General features: G+C 37.0%; 4 protein-coding genes and 1 non-coding gene across 6 annotated transcripts; 3 read left to right on the top strand and 2 right to left on the bottom strand.

Moving 5' to 3' along the window:
- Positions 1 to 108: 108 nt before the first annotated feature.
- Positions 109 to 182, bottom strand: TRNAN-GUU. Its single transcript has one exon. It is a non-coding gene; the product is annotated as a tRNA-Asn (tRNA).
- A 91-nt stretch (positions 183 to 273) lies between these two features.
- LOC109014373 (pentatricopeptide repeat-containing protein At1g69290) lies at positions 274 to 3009 on the top strand. The gene has a single exon (XM_018996815.2). The coding sequence runs from the start codon at positions 299 to 301 to the stop codon at positions 2240 to 2242; it is 1944 nt and encodes a 647-aa protein (XP_018852360.2). The 5' UTR covers positions 274 to 298; the 3' UTR covers positions 2243 to 3009.
- Positions 3010 to 3091: 82 nt separating this feature from the next.
- Positions 3092 to 5745, top strand: LOC109014374 (wall-associated receptor kinase-like 1). The gene is made up of 3 exons (XM_018996816.2): positions 3092 to 4378; positions 4973 to 5029; positions 5445 to 5745. The coding sequence occupies exons 1-3, from the start codon at positions 3562 to 3564 to the stop codon at positions 5477 to 5479; spliced, it is 909 nt and encodes a 302-aa protein (XP_018852361.1). The 5' UTR covers positions 3092 to 3561; the 3' UTR covers positions 5480 to 5745.
- Positions 5746 to 12107: 6362 nt separating this feature from the next.
- LOC109014375 (probable inactive purple acid phosphatase 1) lies at positions 12108 to 18795 on the top strand. 2 transcript variants are annotated; one of them, XM_018996818.2, is made up of 13 exons: positions 12108 to 12207; positions 12829 to 13018; positions 13301 to 13392; positions 13525 to 13591; positions 13702 to 13824; positions 14317 to 14409; positions 14716 to 14845; positions 15020 to 15101; positions 15674 to 15806; positions 16237 to 16442; positions 16532 to 16657; positions 17580 to 17889; positions 18337 to 18795. In XM_018996818.2, the coding sequence occupies exons 1-13, from the start codon at positions 12158 to 12160 to the stop codon at positions 18640 to 18642; spliced, it is 1908 nt and encodes a 635-aa protein (XP_018852363.1). In that variant the 5' UTR covers positions 12108 to 12157; the 3' UTR covers positions 18643 to 18795. The 2 variants fall into 2 exon arrangements, with proteins under 2 accessions (XP_018852363.1, XP_018852364.1); XM_018996819.2 differs by lacking the exon at positions 12108 to 12207 and adding an exon at positions 12228 to 12412.
- A 562-nt stretch (positions 18796 to 19357) lies between these two features.
- LOC109014376 (pyruvate kinase, cytosolic isozyme-like) lies at positions 19358 to 22208 on the bottom strand. The gene is made up of 3 exons (XM_018996820.2): positions 21758 to 22208; positions 20535 to 20996; positions 19358 to 20341 (listed from the first exon to the last, which is right to left on the bottom strand). Exons 1-3 carry the CDS (start codon positions 22007 to 22009, stop codon positions 19529 to 19531), a joined length of 1527 nt encoding a protein of 508 aa, XP_018852365.1. The 5' UTR covers positions 22010 to 22208; the 3' UTR covers positions 19358 to 19528.
- Positions 22209 to 22444: the final 236 nt, after the last annotated feature.

The raw sequence follows: 22444 nt of genomic DNA, 5'->3' as shown, positions 1-22444 counted from the left end.
TTGACCAAACTGTTTGTGTATACCCGAGTTTATCCCTATGAGCACGTGCGGGTCATGTTTGAATAAAACACAAACAAAAAAGTTGGGGTTTATAGCACAAAATAAAAACGCTAGAAGGAGGGCTCGAACCTCCGACCTTGTGGTTAACAGCCACACGCTCTAGCCAACTGAGCTATTCCAGCTGTTTATTCTGTTCTTTCTTTTAATGCTCAAAACGTAAACTTTACTCAAATGAATCCACAACTAGGGAAACAGAGTAGATGCATGGAGAACTCGGAATAGAGAGCCCGGTAGAGAAATGTTGAGGAGACCACTCTCCTTTCTCCCGCGGAGACCCTTCTCCTCCACACCCGAAGTTCCATCCCTCTACTCCTTCCTCCAACCTTCCATCTTCGCTCTCAAGAAAACCCCATCACCACCGCCTTCGGCATCCCCAGACCAACCTCCGCGAGCCCTGACCCCAGATCACATAGCCACGCTAGAGACCACGCTCCACCAGTCCCTCCTCACCAGCAACACCGATGAGGCGTGGAAATCCTTCAAGGCCCTCACCAGTAACACTGTCTTCCCAAGTAAGTCCCTCACAAATTCTCTCGTCACCCACTTGTCCTCCCTCAACGACATTCACAATCTCAAGAGGGCTTTTGCCTCTGTGGTATATCTTATAGAGAAGAAGCCTAAGTTGTTGGATTTTGAAACGCTTGGGAATTTATTGAGTGCTATGAAATGTGCCAACACTGCTGCCCCTGCTTTTGCTTTGATAAAGTGTATGCTAAAAAATAGGTATTTTGTTCCCTTTGGATTATGGGGGAGTGCGCTTGTTGAAATAAGTAGGAAAAATGGTAACTTTGTCGCATTTTTGCGGGTTTTCGAAGAAAATTGTAGGATTGCTTTGGATGAGAAGTTGGATTTTATGAAACCTGACCTGCCCGCTTGTAATGCGGCATTGGAAGGGTGTTGCCGTGAACTGGAATCAGTGAGCGATGCGGAGAATGTTGTTGAAACAATGTCCATTTTGGGTATTAGGCCAGATGAATCGAGTTTTGGCTCTCTTGCCTATTTGTATGCACTTAAGGGGCTTGGAGAAAAGATAATTGAGTTGGAAGGTTTGATGGATGGATTTGGTTTTTCAAACAAAAGTGCCTTTTTCATCAATTTGGTTAGTGGGTACATAAAGTCGGGCAATTTAGAATCTGTGTCTGCAACTATTCTGCATTGTTGCGAAGATTCAAAGTTTGGAGAAGAAACTTATCGTGAAGTGGTTAATGGATTTCTTAATAATGGGAGTGTCAAGAGTTTAGCAACTTTGATCATTGAAGCTCAAAAGTTAGAGCCTTCGTCAGTTTTGGTTGATAGATCTGTGGGCTATGGTATTGTTAATGCTTGTGTTAACCTTGGATTATCAGATAAGGCACACAGCATTCTTGAGGAGATGGATGCTCAGGGAGGATCCGTAGGGCTTGGGGTGTATGTTCCGATCTTGAAGGCTTACCGCAAAGAGCATCGAACAGCTGAAGCTACTCAACTGGTCATGGAAATTACCAATTCAGGCATTCAGTTGGATGTAGAAACCTATGATTCTTTGATTGAAGCATCCATGTCAAGCCAAGATTTTCAGTCGGCTTTTTCTTTGTTTAGGGACATGAGAGAAGCAAGAATACCTGACCTTAAGGGTAGTTACTTAACTATAATGACTGGCTTAATGGAGAATCATCGGCCTGAGTTGATGGCTGCCTTCTTAGATGAGGTTGTTGAGGATCCTCGTATTGAAGTGGCAACCCATGACTGGAACTCTATTATTCATGCTTTTTGTAAAGCTGGGCGATTAGAAGATGCAAGGAGGACTTTCAGAAGGATGATATTCCTGCAGTTCGAACCAAATGACCAGACATATTTGTCCCAAATCAATGGATATGTGACTACAGAGAAATATTTCAGCGTTTTGATGCTGTGGAATGAGGTTAAACGAAAAGTTTCAAATGATGGGCAGAAGGGGGTCAAATTTGATCACAATTTGGTGGATGCATTCCTTTATGCTCTGGTTAAGGGAGGTTTCTTTGATGCAGTGATGCAAGTTGTGGAGAAAACTCAGGAAATGAAGATCTTTGTGGATAAGTGGAGGTATAAGCAAGCATTTATGGAGACCCATAAAAAGCTCAAAGTGGCAAAATTGAGGAAGAGGAACTTTCGAAAAATGGAAGCACTTGTTGCTTTCAAGAATTGGGCTGGCCTTAATGTATGAGCTTCAACTGGGTGTGGTATGTCATCCATTCTAGCTTCAGCTGACAGCTCTGGCTGCTGAGCAACCAATTTCTTTTGATGGAATTTAAGGCAGAGGAACATGAAGCTGGCTTGCTCTTTCAAAAACCGAGCTTGTTTGGATGCATGCAACGGATGTTCCTGATGCTTGTGCCGTTGACAAAGGCTGCTATTAACAATGCAGAGAGAAAGCGCGTGCTTGGAACTATAATGCAGATGAAAGAGGGAACATCCGCAAAATGAAAGATCTAATTGCTTTTTTGAATTCACCAAGTCCTATATTCGTGATACAAGCTCGAGGCTATCCCAGCAACACAGGATACGATCGTGACAGTTAACGAGGGTTGAATTTCAGAACTAGTTTAATGAAGCGACTTGCTCGGGCAGTTTAACCGGTTGTTTGGTGTCCTAAAATTTATTTCAATAATTTTTTTGGGAATATGTAAACTTTTAGGTGTAACTGGAGGGAATCAGTTAAGAGGGTATACAGTTAACTTCAGTCTTAATTCGGTTGGGAGTTCTCATAGCTTGTCAGCTTCACTGGGAATGCAGAACAACTCATAAACATGTTTTGCTGGAACCCAATACGGGAAAACTACTTTGTCTTGTCTTACTCTTGTTTGTCTCTTATTTTATTTCTTTGGGTTAAAATTTTAGTCTGAAACGCTCATGTTTTTTTGCCCAGATGTGGCAGGAATTGAAACCCAGTTATTGTGAATCTAAGCAGTTGCATGTGCAGCATATTTTTCATTCATGGTTTCATTATTGAAGTGAGATCAGTAAGGGCCTAATTTGAACCTGCATCAGTTGGTAGGCTTGCCTGGTATGTGGGTGTGTTTGCATTGGAATTTAAAAAAAAGAAAGAAAGTGATGATTCTCATTTTCGGGAGCTCCTGAACCTTTTTCATTTTGTAAGCTCTCGTCAGCTTTTTGTGTTCTGGGATTTATAAGATTGTCCAAAATCCGTGTAGCTTAGACCCCACCAGGGAGCAATGTCTAAACACAACTGCGATCTTGTCATCCTTATAGCCCACCATTTGGTGTCGATTTTCCACTTTAGTCCTTTCTACTGGTGAAAATGCATACTGCTTTGTAGCTAGAACCCACAAAAGATGGCACAACTTTTTAGGAACAGAAAAGGAAAAAGAAAGACAACGTTGAAAAATGATCACCTCCACCGAAAAGAACACTAGCCATTTCTACCCATATCTTTTCAATATCAAATACTCGAGTGGAAACCTTGAAATACTTTGCTTCATATTTTATGTTTGAATCTCTCAAACTGTTCCAAAACCCTCACCAATGTCACTCACCTCCAGTGCTTGGATCTTCATGAACATCCTGCTCTTGCTCCCATTAGTTTCCCCAGTCTCTGCCGCTTCCCACGCCATCCCAATTAATGGTACATGTCATGACACATGCGGCACTATCACCATAAAGTTCCCATTCGGCACCGGTTTTGGATGCGGGCATCCTGACTTTGCCAGGTACATAAAATGCAGCTCCGGGACACTCCAGTTCTCTACTGGCACTGGCATTTACACTATTTCCTCCATCGACTACCCGAGCAGCACCATATTTGTTACAGACCCCCTTATGTCAACTTGTTCTTCAATGCAAAACTCTGGGAGCTTCAGCTTAGATAGGGCAAGCCCCTTCACTATAACTGAAGATGATATCTTTGTTTTGCTCGGTTGCTCTACAACCTCTCCTGTGTTTGATCTTGATGAAGAGCTTTGTGATACTGGCTCAGGTTCTCGTATCTGTAGAGGGCTGTATTCTTGCAAGGGAGTGACAGGCATTGGACTGCCACAAAATGCGCCCATTTCCACATGTTGTGTTTATGACTCTCCGAGCGGCCTTGGGTCAGGTTATGCTTTGGACCTTCCTAAGCTCCAGTGTTCATCATATACATCAATATCTGGGTTTGGGGATGATGCTGGGGATCCGATGCAATGGAAATTTGGAATCTCTTTGCAATATAATGATTCGTATTCTACTGATAAGTGTAAGGATTGTGAAGCAAGTGGGGGTTTGTGCGGTTTTGCTGGCTTGGACCAGTCATTTGCCTGTATTTGTAGAAATGGGGTGAACAGCAGCAACAACTGCCTCGGACGAGGTTAGTTCTTATCCCATGCTCATTGCTTATGAGCCATAGACTTTAGGCAGGATAGGTATTCTCCATTTCAATTACAGTGTCCGTTTAGCATAAAACATGGAATATTTTGATGTACTTATAACATAATGTGACATCAAAATACTCGTGTTTTACACTAAGATTGCGTTTAGGTAGTGAAGTGATCTCACATATTCCGTAAAAGGAAATACTCTAGCTACAAAATGATTATACAAAAGCAATCTCACAAATTGACATGGCTTGATGTGATTCGTCAGATTGTAAAGTTACTTTTATTATAAAGAAAATCTAATGGATTAGATGAAGCCACATTAGTTTTTAAGATTGTTTTTATGTAATTCCTTTGTGAATGTAACAGTCCTCGTAGTGAAAAGTATGTAAAAAGTAATAATAAATAGTAATGGAATATCTGCCACCCAAACTAGCCATAAATAAATACTATCTATCTTAAATGAAAGAGAGAAAATCCCATTCCCTTCGAGTAAAGCACATGGGATTTCTGTTTTCCTTCTTACCCTTTTTTCCTTCACTTTATGTCTGAATTTGAACTTTGATACGTGGTTTTCATATGTTCAGGGTTTGCTTGGAGCGGGACAGTGGGACTAAAAACTCAAATGAAGATGGTTCTTGGAGGTACACAAATTGTCCAGCCCTTTTGCCTTCTTTGCTTTATTTTCTTCTTCCCCACCAAAGCCTTCCTTTGTTTAAGAATTGTTAGGCAGGGTAGCGCTTTCGAATACCTTTTTCTCTTAAACAGTTTTGTGACCAGATTGACGTCTTTGTTTTTTTTTTTGGGTCATCGTTTTTTGCCTCTCTGAAGATTCAACATAGAGCACATATTCACAGATTTGACGTGCAAATTATCTACTTTATGTCCGTTTTCTTCTGCCATTACTTCGCTACAGCTAGAAGCTGCACTCCAAGGAAACATGAATAAATATCATTCACAACGATCAAAAGAGTTGATAATTTTCTTCTGCCTTGTTTGATAAAGCAGGAAGACAACATAAACATGATGCCCTTTTCCTTTTGCTTTATTTTTCAACAGGATTTTGGTTCTTGTGGATGTTGCTATTGCTTTGAAGCTGTTGGGATACCTCAAAAACTTTTGGGATTCAAAGTGCCAATGAAGGGCTTATTGGAAAAGCTTGTGATCTCACAATCTTGGTGAAAGCAGTGACATAGTTTCCATGTGGAATTCATACAATCCTCAAGAAATTGTTCGCAAAGATCTCAACACTTTGAGCCTAGCTATATTGCGACTTCAATGATTTTATGAACCTTTTTAAGAAGAGCATTGAGATAATTTGTTATGGATGGCAGCTGTTAATTATTTAATTTAAACGTTATATGTTCTATTGTTTTGTTTTCTCTATGAAATTTATATATATTAACAATGGCATAAATGGGGGTCAATAAAAACTTCAGTTTAATTACTTCAAAAACATTAACAAAAAGTGGAAATGGATAAAGAGTAGTTATCAAGATGGTTGATTCAGTGGTCTTGAATGGAGGTTTTGGACCATTTTAACTTGCTTGTAGTTGTGCAATATCCCACTAGAAAAGGTCGCATTTTCATAGGTTGCTTTGAGATGTTCATAGGAGAAATTCGCTTTGAGATGGATAAGAGAAACTGACTCTCATCATTAAAAAAAGAGTAATTCTACATACAATCGTAAAGTGCGTAAACGCCGCGTAATCGTTTTAAAAAAGAGTGAGATCCACTATTATTTTTAAAGATCCTACAGAGATTGAATGTCTTGCTATGTTTAGAGGGCTTCAGCTATGTATTTCTATGGGTTTAAATGAACTGATTGTGGAAAGTGACTCTTTACTTATAGTGATAGAGGTACAAGCTAGTGGAAAATCTTTGTCACTACCAGGCAACCTGATTCAAGAAGTTAAAGAGTTGATGCAGAAGATCCAATGTACATCATGCTAGGTGCATAGGAAATGAGGCTGATCATAAACTTGCAAAACATCCTTGGTGTGGTGGAATTCAGGTCCAGATTTCATTTCCCAAGTTCTTTGGACAAATATGCATTTGTATTATTTTTCTTCTCATTGAATGAAATGGCTTTGCTATAAAATTAAAAAATAAAAAATAAAAAAAATCATTTATAGTATATATATATAAATATAAATGCAAGTAAATATTGTTATTTGCTTCGAATATGACATTCACGAAACATTATCAATAGCCTAACATATATTAGAATTAGGGGTGTTCAATCGGGCCGGATTTTTCTCGGGTCCAGTCCGAAACCCGGAATCCGGGTGGATCTGGGCGGTTATCCGCCCGGATTAAACCCGAGCGGGTAAAAAAAATTTCATACCCGCCTGGATTGTTTTTAACCCAGTTTCCGTAACCTGCTGCTTGTTTTCAAAAACACTTGTTTTGATTTAAAACGGCGTCGTTTTTGCTAATGGAAAACTACGTCGTTTGCAACCCTGAGATTAATCCTCATTTCTTCGAGTCCCCGACTTTCCTAAGTTTCCTTCTCGTCTCATACTTGTTTCTGTGTCTGTCGCTGAAACGGTGAAACCCTAGCCCTCATCTCACTGGTTTGCACCCCTCGAGCGCCTCTCTGCCTCTCATTTCACTTGAGTCCTCGAAGGCTCAGAACCCATTTATCTCAATTGAGCTGAAAAGTGAAACCCTAGCCGCTAGCCGTCACTGCGAGTGCCGAGTCTGCGAGCCCCATCTCTCTCTCTCAACTCCGAAACCTACGGTATGTTCATCTCTCTCGCTCGGTTTATATAGATATTTTTATGTCGTGTTTAAAGTTAGATGCACTTTGGATTTGAGTAAGTGGGTTTGGATTTGTGTGGGTTGTTGGGTTTGATTTTTTTTTTTATCTATGTTTTGTTGTGTTTAAAGTTAGATGCACTTTGGATTTATTTTTTTCATTGGTTTGCACACAAGGAAACATATTAGCAAAACATGAAATAAAAACTATATTACAGTAAATTATATGGGCTAACCTGAGGCAGAGTAGTAACTGTTTCACACTTTAACATTTGAAACTTAAGTTATATATGGTGAGCTACAGGGTTCAGATATGTATGTATACAAACTATTGATTTACTGTTTTTAGTGAATCTAGTTCTTCATTTATTCTGATTGGCTTCAATCTACTATTGCATTTTTCTGTTTCTTGCATTTATTCTAATTTACTATTGGTTCGTTTTTGGATTGTTGGGTTTGATTTTTGTTTGATCTATGTTTTGTTGTGTTTAAAGTTAGATGCTCTTTGGATTTATTTTTTTCATTGGTTTGCACACAAGGAAACATATTAGAAAAACATGAAATAAAAACTATATTACAGTAAATTATATGGGCTGGCCTGAGGCAGAGTAGTAATTGTTTCACACTTTAACATTTGAAACTTAAGTTATATATGGTGAGCTACAGGGTTCAGATATGTATGTATACAAACTATTGATTTACTGTTTTTAGTGAATCTAGTTCTTCATTTATTCTGATTGGCTTCAATCTACTATTGCATTTTTAAGTGACCCTTTTGCATTGTGCCCTTCTCAGGGTTCTCACTACTCACAGTTCTGGCCGGTAGTGCTTGCAAAAGTGACACAATTACACAAACTAAATTTTGCATCCAATGTGTAAATTTTGTACTTCCAAATGAAAAGCCTAAGTTCTCATGCTTTGTTGGAGTTCTAAACAGACTAAATGGCCCCATTTGTTTCTTATTACTCGGACCACATTAGTGTGCAAAAACATATTGGGCCAAGAGCCTAAGATCTTTTATTTTTTATTTTTTATATAAGTATATATAACCTAAGATCTTTCCGAATACAATTTTCACAGAAAGAATAAAATCTTCTTATTTTGCCTTCACGTGTTTACCTTTAAGCACACATATATATGCTTAGCTGTTTGGACAGGCGCTAGTACTTTTGTTTAGAACAATTATATTATTTAGGGTACTCATGATCATGTTGTTATGAAACTATAATTGTAGGTTTAGATTCTTCTCTGTTTTTTCTATCCCATTTCTTTCTGTTTATTTGTTTTATACATCCTTTTACATTTCACTGTCCTGGACTCCTGATAATATCATTGGACAATGCTGAAGTATATACATTATTTTTTATGTTTAAAACAGATGTAATGTAGTTTCAGTGGTAGTGTTGGTGGATCGGCGCCTATTTCATTGGACATGGAGGAAAACACTAGTCATTTAGTGCCTTCCTATATGAATACCCAAAAGCCCACACAATCTCTCCCCCCAAAGTCAAAAAGAGCCAAGAAGGCTACGAACCAATCTTTTGTATGGAATCATTTTATAAGGGTTGAACCTATTGATCCCATTGCACCCAAAGCTCAATGCAATTATTGCTTTAAGATTTATGGATGCCATTATAAAAATGGTACTTCATCAATGTCACGACATCTAAGATATTCTTGTCCGTACTCTCCCATTAGAGAGAATAAAAATTTTGGGAAGGATAAATCACCATCACACACTGGAGTTAAGATGGATGGTAAAGGATCTAGTCCTCAAGTGTTAGAACAATATGATCGTGAAAAATTAAAGACAATGATTTTCAATTTGTTTATCCAGTGTGAATTGCCATTCAAAGTTATAGAGCATCCGGCATTTATTAAACTTTTGGGTTATTTAGAGCCTAGACACACTTTGTCATCCCGAACCACCTTCCAAAAAGAGTATATTAGTTTATACAAGGAGGAGAAGCAAAAGTTGAAGGCATTGTTAAGTAGTCAAAGAGTTTGTTTGACCACCGATATATGGCCATCGGTGCAAAACAAGAATTATATTTGTGTTACATGCCATTATATTGATCAAAGTTGGTTATTACACAAGAAAATTATAATGTTTTACAAGATTCCTAATCATAGGGGTGAGACCATTGCTTGGATGTTAGAGTCTTGCTTAGTGGATTGGAAGATTAACCGCATTTGTACGATCACCATGAATAATGCTTCATCTAATGATATTGCTATTGATCATGTGAGGAGGAACATAAGAGATAATGAGTTCACAATTTTGGGAGGCGAGTTCATACATGTACGATGTGCTGCACATATTTTAAACCTCATTGCATTTGGGTTGTATGATTTGAGACAGACTGGATATATCGAAAAGGAGGAAGTAAGTAGCTCTGATGTCAAAGTTTTGCATCTACACTTCTGAAGAACATGACTCTTCCTTATTTACAGTACCTCGTTTTCATTCACTTATTAAGTTCAATACTATCATATCTTCATTACTGTTAACAGTGAAGGAAAAGAGGAATACTTTCTAAGACTTTCTACAAATCATGATTTGGAATTTCTAGTTCTGTGTATCTCTAGTTAATGTCTTAAGGAGCATGGTTTGTTTTCTTACGGAAGTTTGCCTGGGGATATTGACAGTGATATTGACAGCGATTCAGGTGGAGTTTTGGATCTGTTTGTTACTGACCATCTTGGGCTATCTCCCTGGGATTATTTATATTGTCTATATATGAGATTAGGAATCTGATGTGTGGAAATACCTTTACTGCCAAGATATTTTAATATGAAGATTATTTTGTTATTTAAAATGAAGATGATTTGGTGTCCTATCAAGGTGCAGCAGGGACGAGAGCCACTTGATGTCGACTTTTGTTCAATCACAGTGGACGATAGTTTAGATGATGACCTTTTGCTGCAGAGACTTCATAATGTTGCTAGACAGAGAGAGGAATTGCAACAGACTGAGATTGACTTCAGAGCCCAAATAATTGCAAGATCTGAGACAATGGGAATGCAAAGCAACTTTGATGCACAGATCAAGGAATATGCTAATGCTGCTACAAAGCTTCAGGTTTGAATTTGTGATTCAGTTTATGTTATTATAGGTTTTGAATACATTTGTTTTTAGCGTGCAACTTCAGAAAAGGAATTTTTTTCCTTTAAAGTAGATGGAGAAAACAATGATAAGATATTCATGTCATCATTTTAAATGTGATATATGATAAGACTGGCATGACCTGATTTTCATGTGGAGTCATATGGGGACTGTTTTGAGTCTTAAAGAAATATATTTTATTGAAATTGCATGTGGACTCTGGCTTTGATCTCTAGGAGCAGACTTCTGAATAGGCATATACTGCCCAATAATTCTCATGGTGTTCTAAGTTTGGGTTTATTTGGGCAGGAGCAATTGCATGAAAGGGAACAGGCCATACATGAGTTGGAAAGGAAGATGGAAGAAAAAGATAGGGAGCTTCATGCAATTAAATTGGACAATGAAGTGATTTGTTGAGTGCTTGATTGTTTTTAGTATGTTCTTCTTCCTTTAAGTGAAGTGTGATGTATTATTTCTTTTGTTCTTTGTAAATTTATGTTTTAGTTTAATTAGTTGTGATGTATTATTATTTCTTTTGTTTTTTGTAAATTTATGTTTTGCATTGTGATGTAACAACAATATTATTTATTTTGTTTGTTAATTTATTATTAGAATTAAAAAAAAAATTAAGTGCTATAAAAATATTTTTTTAAGTTTTAAAGTCTTTAAAAAAAAAATTAAGGCCGGATTTATCCAGTTATAACCCGGATTAATTAATCCGGGTTATAACCCGGATCTGGATTAAATTCGGATATCCGGTTACAATCCGGATATCCGGATTGAATCAGTTATCCGCCCGAATTAATCCTTAACCACCCGGATTTTAGCATCCAGATCTGATTATGGCCGGATATCCGGATCCGGATCCGGTTGAACACCCCTAATTAAAATATTTACAATATAATTCATTGCTTGTAATTAATGTTACGATAGAATCGTTAAATATAATTTTTCATAAAAAAAGTGATATTTATTGAATTTAATATGAAAAGCCATAAGTATTATTGATAGAAAAGTAATGTTATATACAAATTCTAAATAGATAAGTCTTACGTAGATTCTTTGTGAAAAAGTGAATTCCAACCATAAAAGAATGTTTTTTTTTTTATATACTTTTTTAACATCAATATTTTTTTTTCCAAAAACTTGTACATAATTTATCTATTTAAACTTATACAAATCATTTTTTTAAAATAAGACGTAATATCCTATAAAAAAAAAAAAAAAAGAAGGCGTAAGATACTAATTAATATGGTGTCACTACAACCCTCGAGGTCTCTACTCTCGTCATAAGTACATTTTATCTTCTTTTTTTAATATATTTTTTTAATACTCTTAAACATGTTTTTTTTTTTTTAAATTTACAAAATTATTAAAGAATGAATAATGTTATATATAATCTTAAAATACATAAACATTACATAATTATTTTTTTTTAAAAGTAAAATTTATTATTAAAAAAATTATACAATCGTATTTACTCAATTTTTTAAATAAAATTATACAATTTAAAGACTCCACCGTTACATATATCATTCCTCTTTTCTAATTAAGGTGAAATTTGAAAGTTAAGATGAGAATTTTATATTTTATTTAAAAGTTTAAAATATTATATTTTAATATTATTATTTTTTTAAGATTTAAAAAAAATAAATTGAGATTTAAAAAATTAAATTATTTATTATATTTTATATAAAAATTTAAAAAATATATAATAATAAAATAAAATAAGATAAAAAATTTTCCTATTCTAGCGTGACTAATACGCGCGGAAGAGCAATTATGAGCAGCGTTCCACAACCTTGTACTTTACCAAACAGATACGCCACGCGTGCCATTCGAAGTGTGTCGTTCAGTGCCCATCAATTTCAACGGTACCTTGATAATCAGCTCCAATCTCGGTCCGATGACCGAATCTTCTATCAGATATTCCCCGAGTTCAAATCTCACTTATAGGTATCAAAAAATCTAATCAAATTCTTACTATTCATACAACCTCCACACTCCACTGATTAGCCTAGATCTCACGTATAAGCGTTGCAACTTTCATCTCTTCAATCTTACAATGCTTTTATTTAGGAGATAGGCTAACCATCTTCGGTTTTAATTGTATATTTACTTTGTATTGAACTTGGGTTCGCAACAGTTCAGTCTTCGCCAGGTCAGTTCTTATCCATCACAGTTCTCTCCTTTTCTTGTGCTTGCTTCAGTTTCTATGGATACCCAACTGCTTGCTATGATATTTTGGAAACCAGTTCCTTATTTTCATATTTGCTTCCATTACTGGGGGAATCAGTATATCTCTGTCAATATTTACAAACATGTTGGCCTGCTTTGTTAAGAAATTTTGTTGGACTCTCTCTCTCTCTCTCTCTCTCTCTCTCTGTGCTTGATAATAATGGGTGGGTAAATGGCAACACTCTGCATTTCGTTTTCGTTAATGCTTCTGGGAAGATAGTATCTGAAGTGTTTTTGACCTTCTCCTATCGACTTATTGAGGGTATTCTATAAAATTCTTTACTAAGAACTCACTTATTGTGTTTTTTGTTTTAAATTTCTCCTTTTAATTGAATTCAGGTCCTGGGTGGGTATTGGGATGAGAGGACTAAAGCTGATCTCCTTGGCAGTTCTATTGGTTCTTACGAACCTTCCAGAAGCGTGGTCACATGGAGATCAGCCTCTGTCGAAAATTGCTATTCATAAGGCAATATCTGCTCTTCATGAAAGTGCTTATGTTAAGGCTTCTCCTGAAATTCTCGGAATGAAGGTACGCTCCAACCGCGCCATGTTTGTTTTTTTCAAATTGCCCTTCTTCTTTTTTAACTGTCTTAGTATTTAAGCATTTGTATTCAAAGAAAAACTTGTTTGACTGACCTTGATGATGATGTTCAAGTTCTCATGCTTTTCAAGTTTTATCATTGTGGCCGTTGATCTCCTGTGTAGATCATAGAATGTGCCAGAGAACCACTGAGGCAGGGATCAACCCATAAAATCATGAAGAACATAGTTTTGTTCTCCTGACTGATGCGAGTTTTATTCACTTTTCTAGGGACAATCTACAGAATGGGTGGCGTTGGAATATGGCTCTCCAAACCCGTCAGTTGATGATTGGATAGGAGTATTTTCTCCTGCCAATTTCAGGTGAGTACATATCATTGCATTTCAATTGACATTTGGGACCTTGCGACGTCTTCATTGTTTCATGTGCGGCATGTGCCTGCAATTAAACCAAACGGCATTGATCTAAATGGATGCCTTTTACTTCATTTTAAGTGCTTCCACCTGTCCCGAAGTAAATCCAAGAGTTTATCCCCCGCTACTGTGTACTGCACCTATTAAGGTTCGTTCTGCACAGTGGGATAGCTTTTCTGAATTAATTCTTAGCGTGATATTCTTTGTAATTGAAAAAGAGAAGAAAAGTGAACTGGGATTGTCTTACTTCTTTTGCAGTATCAGTATGCAAACTACTCCAGTCATAATTACAAAGACACTGGGAAAGGATATTTGAAGCTTCGGCTGATTAACCAGAGATCAGACTTCTCTTTTGCATTATTTTCTGGTGGCTTGTCAAATGTATGCTAAAAAATGTCTTTTCCTTAGCATCTGCATATCTATGCATGACTAACTTGTACGAAATTGTTGGGATCTAATAGTTCTTATGTGATGGGTGCTTCTGATCTACTGCTGGATAGATACTTTTGGCAGCTAACCCTCTTTGATAGTACGGTAGTAGCATCTAAATGTGCAAATGTCTTGCCAGGAGCAGATTAATGCTTGGTGGACTACAATATAAATCTAATAATGCCTTGGTCTTGAATACTTATGTTGGAAAATTGAATCCTTTTTTGTCACGCTGCACTCCATTGACAGTCACCATTTTTCTCCTATCGCTGGCATTTATGGCTTTCTGCAAGGCCTCTACCTATGTCCTTTTGGCTCTCTCCTCTCCTGTGCTGTCATCTTCTTTTATATTCAACACATTTACTTTTAGTTGTTATTTTTATTTTTAACTTGATTAGCCCTCGTTGCAATTGCTTATTTATTTTGCGTTGCTTTTAATTATAGCCCAAGCTAGTGGCAGTGTCAAACCATGTAGCTTTTGCAAATCCAAATGCACCAGTTTACCCACGCTTAGCACAAGGAAAAGAATGGAATGAAGTAAGTACAATTTCTTCTTTCTTTTAAGGTAAAGGAGTCCTCTTCTGTTGTGTGCCTAGAATATGAATGCAGAAAAAGATAGTTCATTGCATCCCACCTTTTTTTAAGCTATTCTTTTATCTAGAAGCTTGTGTTCCATTTGTTTACTGGCACCTTCTTGTACATTTTTTTTGCCGACTTTACTTTTCTTCTTTCCCTTCAGCTATATAATTGGATGTGACAGTTGTTGTAATGCCACCTTTGTAGTTACTGCTTTTACTTAGCGTTCTTACGACTTTCAAGGAGATAACTTGAAATGGTACTCAGATGACTGTGACATGGACAAGTGGATATGGGATCTATGAAGCAGATCCTTTTGTTGAGTGGGGTCGAAAAGGAGGTGACCGTGTGCATTCCCCAGCTGGGACACTGACTTTTGATCGTAACAGCATGTGTGGTGTGTAACATTATTTCCTTTGTACTTTGTTTTCTTAAAAGCTATATGGGAGTTGGCCCTTTCTTTAAAAAAATTGCTTTATGGTTCATTTTGCTATGCAAAATTGTCAAAAATTCCCAAAATTGGGTTATGTCCCGTTGGTAGATATTTTACTTTACCAATGTATATCCACAGGTGCACCAGCAAGGACAGTGGGATGGCGTGATCCTGGATTTATACATACCAGTTTTCTGAAGGAGTTGTGGCCAAATGCTTTGTATGTTTTATCTTTATCCTTGCATATGATGTTTTTTCTGGATGTTTCACCTCTTAAAACATTGGGATTTTTGGGCCAAGTTTTATGCTGAGAGAAGGACCTTTGATGTAGACTTCTAGGCACATTCCATCCATAATATTCAGGTTTCTTTTGGCAGAATCTTACTTTCTGGCCAAAAATCATGGAAACTTCAATTTATATATTTAAGTATGACTACAAAGTTTAGTGCAAGGCTGATATAAATAAAATACCTGGTGGAATGATATAAGAAATATTTTATTGTGCTGTCATTTTTTCCTCATATTTTTAGCGGTGCAATCATCCATAATGATGATTAGTTCACCAAGAAGAAAAGTGAAAATCTGGTGTTAGACTAATTGCTCTCTTAACTATTTCTCTCCATTATGAAGTGGTCCAATACATTTGAAATTCTAAATATAGCTCTCTGAAAAGGACTGAGTTTGAAGTAATAATAGTTTTCAAGATAAGGTTACTATAAGGTACTATTCACAGTTGGCTGCTTTACTTTACTGGCAGCTAAACATTCAATATTCTTCTTATTGATTATTCAGGTATACTTACAAGCTGGGGCATAGATTATTCAATGGTACCTATTTTTGGAGTGAACAATATCAGTTTAGAGCTTCTCCTTATCCTGGTCAAAATTCTCTACAACGTGTAGTCATCTTTGGCGACATGGGGAAGGTTTGAACTCATGGAAAATACTAAATATATCTCATGAAATCATACTATTCAGTCATGCTAAAATGACTTTCATATGTTTATGGTTGCACCAATTATATATATATATATATATTTATATTTATAGATTATCAATACCATCAGGAGCATAAGTATAAGAAAATCAATCAACAAGAACACACTATTATCTTGCTCAACCTTTTTTTTTATTATTCTGCGATAACTTTAAATCTATAGATATATGATCTTAAAGGAGTATATGCAATTTCTCACTCCCGAGTAGGATGTGCAGCTTGTTTCAACTCTGATATTGATTTGCGACATTGCTATATACGTTTCTTTATGTTTTAAAACAGCATTTGCTAAGATAATAATTCCTATCCAATGAATTATGTGGTTTCTGGATATTCGGCTAAAATCTTTCACCATGCAGGATGAAGCTGATGGTTCCAATGAATATAACAATTTCCAGCGTGGCTCTCTTAACACCACTCGAGAGCTTATTCAAGACATAAAGAACATTGATATAATTTTCCACATTGGAGATATATGTTACGCAAATGGGTACCTTTCACAGTGGGACCAATTTACTGCACAGGTTGAGGCAATTGCATCAACGGTGCCTTACATGATTGCAAGGTTTACCATAATCTCCTTGCATACAAGATTTCATCATATACTTTTCTTTTGCGCCGTCTTATGTGCCAACTGGTAATTTCTCCTTGCAGTGGTAACCATGAGCGTGACTGGCCCGGGACTGGATCTTTCTATGGGAACATGGACTCTGGGGGAGAATGCGGCGTGTTGGCTGAGACTATGTTTTATGTCCCGGCTGAGAATAGGGCTAAGTTCTGGTAATTGGTTCGACTTTGTTGAGCTTTTCATTGCAATTATTTGCATTCTAAGTTTACTGATAAAAAAAAAAAAAGAATTATTTGCATTCTAAGCTTTTTGTTATTGTTTCTGATAGTTGCTGAAGATTATTATACTCACACCTTTGACCTCAATAATTTATGAATTGAGCAAATCCAAACTCGTTTAATCATAATAAATTAGTCGTTTAATCCTGTAATAAATATAAGGGAAAAATTAGTCATCAAATCATAAATATAAGGGAAAAATCCCCAGCGTAGATGAAAGTTTCTGAAAAGCTCCTGTTACCTGCAGAAGAAAACACATGCTTTTCCCCATCAAATTCATTTTTCAGGAGTTTTTCAAATAATCACATGTATTATTGCTTATAGTTGCAGATTTCTCCTCCTTGACCATAAGAACCAGCCCCCAGATAGTTCCTTGAGTTCACAGGAAACTGACCCAGGGGAGAGAAAAAGAGAGATCTATATATATATATATATATATATATATTAAGCTAACCAGACTAACACCCCTTTCTTGTGTAGGCATTAAACAAAGGATCTTGAGCAGAGGTTCTGCACAGCCACCCTGGAACAGAAACAGGAGCAATGTATAATGGTTCATTACTAACAAGGGTTCCTGCATTCAAATGAAGCACCTGCACGATAGACAGGCTCTGATACTGAGTCAAATATAGTTTTATTTAGAGTTATAGCAATATAGGATGTGAGAGGGAAGAAAGAGAAAGTAGGGCTTGAGACGAGATTACCTATCAATCATCATTCTTCTCTCATTGTGTTTATAGGCATAAAATTGAAAATTAAAACTACAACAATTCTGCCATAGTTTGCCCACAATACCTTTTGTAATTGGACTTGCTTCTATATGTTAGAAACTGGCTTGAACAATCTTTCTTTTCAGGTACTCCACTGATTATGGCATGTTCCGGTTCTGCGTAGCTGACACAGAACATGACTGGCGAGAAGGCACAGAGCAATACAAGTTCATTGAGCACTGCTTGGCATCTGTTGACAGACAAAAGCAACCATGGCTAATTTTTCTTGCACATCGAGTACTTGGTTATTCATCATGTACCAGTTATGCAGAAGAAGGATCATTTGAGGAACCAATGGGGAGGGAGAGCCTTCAAACTCTCTGGCAGAAATACAAGGTGGACATTGCTGTGTATGGCCACGTGCACAGTTATGAAAGGACATGCCCCGTATACCAGGTCTTTTTTCTAATTACTTCATGCACAGTTATGAAAATTCGATTTTGGACTGTTTCGAAAGTAGCCTTGCCAATATTGAAGACATATTTTGTGACTTTGAGATGTCAAACAAATTATTGATTTATAGGATATAGGCATTAATGATAATTTTATGCTTTTCTCAAGACAACATCTACTAGCAAAAACAAAAGCGTCAACAACAGTAGTAGTAAACAATTAAAATCATGGCCGTCGCCTCTATTGGAGTTACTTTGACAGCAGATGCAGATTTTCTTTTTAGCTGTTTATTTTTGTGCAAATCTCTCACAGCTATAGGTCGTTGGTGTGCAATTTGTCAAATATCCCTTTACAAATAACATGAGACATCCTTTTTGTGAAATATTTGTTGGCTATCAGCAATTGTATTCTAGACTTTTGTAAGTTGATATTTGTTGCCACTCTTCGCAGAATATTTGCACCAACCAAGAGAAACGTTACTATAAGGGCACCTTGAATGGAACAATACACGTAGTTGCTGGTGGTGGAGGAGCAAGCCTTTCACCATTTACCACCCTCCAAACCAAATGGAGTTTATATAGAGACTATGACTATGGATTCATAAAACTTACAGCATTTGACCATTCAAATCTGTTGTTTGAGTACAAGAAGAGCAGGGATGGAAAAGTTTATGACTCTTTCAGAATAACCAGGGATTACAGGGACATCTTGGCCTGCACTGTGGATAGTTGCCCTAGCATGACCCTAGCATCTTGAAGACGGTAATTCCTGTAATGGCTTCACATTGATTATCATGTTGTATCACAATAAGATGTGACCAATGTTTCCTCGGATGCCGAGAAACTATTGTAAGAGTTATTTAGCGATAATTATAGTTTAAAAAAAATAACTTTTTCATCTTTTACAATAGTGTTGGTGTTGGTTTAAATTAGTTGAGTTGGGTAAGCGTTGCGCACTTCTTTTAAAAAAGATTAGAGTTTATAATTAAAAAATTAATTTTTTTTATGTAATGCTTGCATAGTCTAAGACTGTAAATATCATTTTTTTTTTTTAACATGAGTAATGCTAGGAGTGCAAGACGTATTGACGTTGCATGTGATCTGATAACATGTTCATAGTTAATGAAGAAAAGCTGGAATGTAAGAATACTACTTATTGCCGGACTCGTCACAATTACCAGTTAGATATCTCGAGTATGTCAAGAAGGATACTCGTTAAATAAATCTTTTCATGACCATTGTGTAGGAAAGCATCCCCCGAAATATGAAAAGATATGCTGAACAGAATACCTCCCGAAATACAAAAGAAGTAAGCTTCTCCCGTTTGTTACTTTGAGATGCTACAAGAGATTTATTATATAAGTTTAACAAATTGATTTATTGATAAGATTTTGTATTAAATTTAGCATTTTTTGTCCTCCAAAAATTGAGTACATCACATGAATCTTCTTTCCATGATTCGAAAGCATTCCTAATATCAGAAAGAGTAGTTGAATAGCTCCCTGAAAGACAAAGGAAAACAGGAGGATCCGAAGTAAAGGATACAAAATTGTAGTGATGGTGCATCTAAACCATCAACGTGTCAAAGATCCTCACCAAAACTAGATTAATAAACTATTGACAACAATCCGACGAAACAAAAGTCAATTAACGGTCATGATCTTGATAATAGACGCAGTGTTTACTCTGTGCAACACGACGACCGAGTCCCCAGGCATGCAGAGTTTCTTCGTCTTTGCATGTTGGAGGGCCAACTCTATGCTTTCCTCGGTCGACTCTTCAGGTGAAGCTCTTGCAGATGCTGAGCACAAAACAGGACACAGGCCCCTATAAACAAGGCTATGCCTTGCAGGCGCCTCATCACTGCAAGACCAGTCGAAAGAATCTGTTGTTATCTCTGGAACCACCACAGACAGAATGGGCATGCTCGGCCTGTACTTAGCCACCAGCTTTGCTGTGCTTCCACCTTTGGTTAGGACCAAAATTAAGGCTGCTTTGATGCTACGGGCAGTGCTCACTGCTGAGGAGGCCAGGCTTTCTAATGGGCTCATAGGCATCGTTGCAGTTTCCATTATTCTCTTAAAAAGTATTCCATAGTCTATAAAACTCTCTGCCTCTCTGCAGATTCTCACCATGGTTTGAACAGAAATTTCAGGGTATGCCCCAGCAGCAGTTTCTCCGCTAAGCATCACGCAATCAGTGCCATCAAGAACTGCATTAGCAACATCTGTGGCTTCAGCTCGGGTTGGCCGGGGAGATTTGGTCATGGATTCCAACATCTGGGTAGCAGTCACCACTGGTTTTCCTTGCGTGTTGGCTTTCAGTATCATCCATTTCTGAGCTAGGAATATCTTTTCGATTGGAATTTCCATTCCTAGATCACCTCGTGCAACCATAAATGCATCTGAGTTGGCTAAAATATCTTCGAAATTAGAAACGCCTTCTTGATTCTCAACCTACCAAAACACAAGAAAACAGTCCGTATATCAGAATGTTATCTTGGTAAACTAGTGCTACAGTCAATATATATATGATCTTGAAGACAGAAGAGAAATTCCTAACTCAGACATGTCTCCTTCGAGTTTTGACAAAAAAATCTTCAAATGTTTGCCAATCCTAGCAAATGATTCACATATCATATCGACATACCTTTGACATGAGAAGGATATTCTTTGCATGCGGTCCTAACAATTTTCTGACCTCCACAAGGTCAGAACCTTTGCGAACGAAAGACAAAGCAATTATGTCAATCTTATTTGGAACTCCCCAATCCAAAATATCCACTTTGTCTTTATCAGTTAAGGTTGGCAGGTCAACAATAACCCCAGGGAGATTGACATTCTTCCTCTCACCAAGAACTGCAGAGTTTTCACAAATACAATGGACCAAACCTTGTTCCTTGCCACAAGCCACGACAGTAAGAGAAATACTTCCATCGGCACAAAGAATAACACTTTGTGGCTTCAAATCCTCGGCCAACTTTGGATAGCTCATACTTATCATATTCTCATCACCTTCTATGCTATAGTCAGTGGTGATGGTAATGGCTTGACCCTGCTGAAGCTGTATGGGTTTTGATCCCTTCAAACGCCCAGTTCGAATCTCGGGACCCTGTAAATTTTCAAATGAATATTAACAACAACAACAACAAAAAAGACATGAAATCAACAACAGACAAAAAAGCCAAGTATCCTCAACATGATCTGCAACTAAATTGAAACTTCTTCTGAGGAAGGAAACTAAGAACCAGGTGAAAACACTGAGTCCAATATTACTGGCTCGGTGTAGATAGATACATGGACTCAGTCCCCCACGAGTGTCTTGTTTGGAAAAATTCAGCATCGATATAATTAAGAATCTTCAAAGCACAACAAAGATCTTTATTTCTAGAAAGTAAATTAATTAGCATCATTCTGGAGCACATAAACAGAAACTTGAAGAATACGAAAGAGATTTTAATGCAGTACCTCTTCTTTTACAAAGCATCTCTTTCTACAACCGCAATTTTTTTTCTAAAGCTAGGAAAATTTATACCACTGATGATTTATGGAGAAAAGTTTAAGGCAAAGCAGTTTCTGACCGAATATTAGAGGTCAATTTTCATTAAGACTCAACTGTTGATGAATAATCTAGAAAAACCAATGCTTTTGCAATAGCAGTACAATTTTTCTTTCTATACCAGTACCAAGTAGATAATTTTTCTTTTCGTGTATACTTATAAGATATATAGCAGGAAGGCTAAAATACCCAAATCTCAAAACTCTCACCCAATTTTTTAGTGCTAAGAATTAAAGGAAGAATTAATCGAACATACTGCATGTAACAAGATGAAAGATCGAAAAGAAAGCTTAGGAAGAACAAGGAAAGAATACCTTAGTATCCAACATGACAGCACAAAGAATGCTGGTATTGTTCATAGCAGTCCTGAGATTATTGAGGGTCTCCTGGTGGTAAGCATGATCGCCATGGGAGAAGTTGAAGCGAGCTACGTTCATCCCTGCCCTCAGAAGCCTCTCTAGCATGTCCACCGATCGAGACGACGGTCCCAACGTGCAAACTATCTTAGTCTTTGGCCTCTTCTCCGCCCCAGCCGTATTATTCACAGCCCCCAGAATCTGCTCCATTTATGCTATCACCAACTCACGAAACAAAACGCAACAGATCGAGAAAGATCGAAAGAGAGATCAGAAGACTGGAGGGTTTCGAAAGGTTTTCTTCGTAGGTGTTCTTTATGGCTCTATCATTAAGCGGAGGACCTGTATATATAGGAAAGCTTCGTGCTTGTTTCCCACTCCTGGTCGGTCCTAGTTTTTGAACTTGCTTAGGACTCAAGCAAGTGATCTATCCTTCTTGAAAAGGGAGTATCGAATACTAATAATAATCCTAATAATAACAGTAACAAATAATAATCCTAATAATATATCAATTGGATTAATTCGTGCTCAATAATATCTCCCTTTTTGTTAATTATATATATTATTCATCTGAAATTCAAAGTACGTCTTAACATTCGTATTATTGACGTGGGCTTTTATATCATTCTGAATAATTAAATTATT

Source organism: Juglans regia, chromosome 13, assembly GCF_001411555.2.
Source record: "Juglans regia cultivar Chandler chromosome 13, Walnut 2.0, whole genome shotgun sequence".
NCBI lineage: Eukaryota > Viridiplantae > Streptophyta > Magnoliopsida > Fagales > Juglandaceae > Juglans > Juglans regia.
Note: the sequence above shows the minus strand (reverse complement) of the source record. Positions and strands in the feature narration are given on the sequence as shown.

Excerpts from the sequence above, each read along its gene's own strand:
- LOC109014373 (XM_018996815.2), top strand. The coding sequence starts at position 299 with ATGTTGAGGAGACCACTCTCCTTTCTCCCGCGGAGACCCTTCTCCTCC.
- LOC109014374 (XM_018996816.2), top strand. The coding sequence starts at position 3,562 with ATGTCACTCACCTCCAGTGCTTGGATCTTCATGAACATCCTGCTCTTG. Across the intron at positions 4,379-4,972 it reads CAACAACTGCCTCGGACGAG|GGTTTGCTTGGAGCGGGACA; the intron begins GTTAGTTCTTAT and ends TCATATGTTCAG. Across the intron at positions 5,030-5,444 it reads AATGAAGATGGTTCTTGGAG|GATTTTGGTTCTTGTGGATG; the intron begins GTACACAAATTG and ends ATTTTTCAACAG.
- LOC109014375 (XM_018996818.2), top strand. The coding sequence starts at position 12,158 with ATGACCGAATCTTCTATCAGATATTCCCCGAGTTCAAATCTCACTTAT. Across the intron at positions 13,019-13,300 it reads CTGAAATTCTCGGAATGAAG|GGACAATCTACAGAATGGGT; the intron begins GTACGCTCCAAC and ends TCACTTTTCTAG. Across the intron at positions 13,825-14,316 it reads TTTCTGGTGGCTTGTCAAAT|CCCAAGCTAGTGGCAGTGTC; the intron begins GTATGCTAAAAA and ends TTTTAATTATAG.
- LOC109014376 (XM_018996820.2), bottom strand. The coding sequence starts at position 22,009 with ATGGAGCAGATTCTGGGGGCTGTGAATAATACGGCTGGGGCGGAGAAG. Across the intron at positions 20,997-21,757 it reads CTGTCATGTTGGATACTAAG|GGTCCCGAGATTCGAACTGG; the intron begins GTATTCTTTCCT and ends GAAAATTTACAG. Across the intron at positions 20,342-20,534 it reads ATATCCTTCTCATGTCAAAG|GTTGAGAATCAAGAAGGCGT; the intron begins GTATGTCGATAT and ends GTGTTTTGGTAG.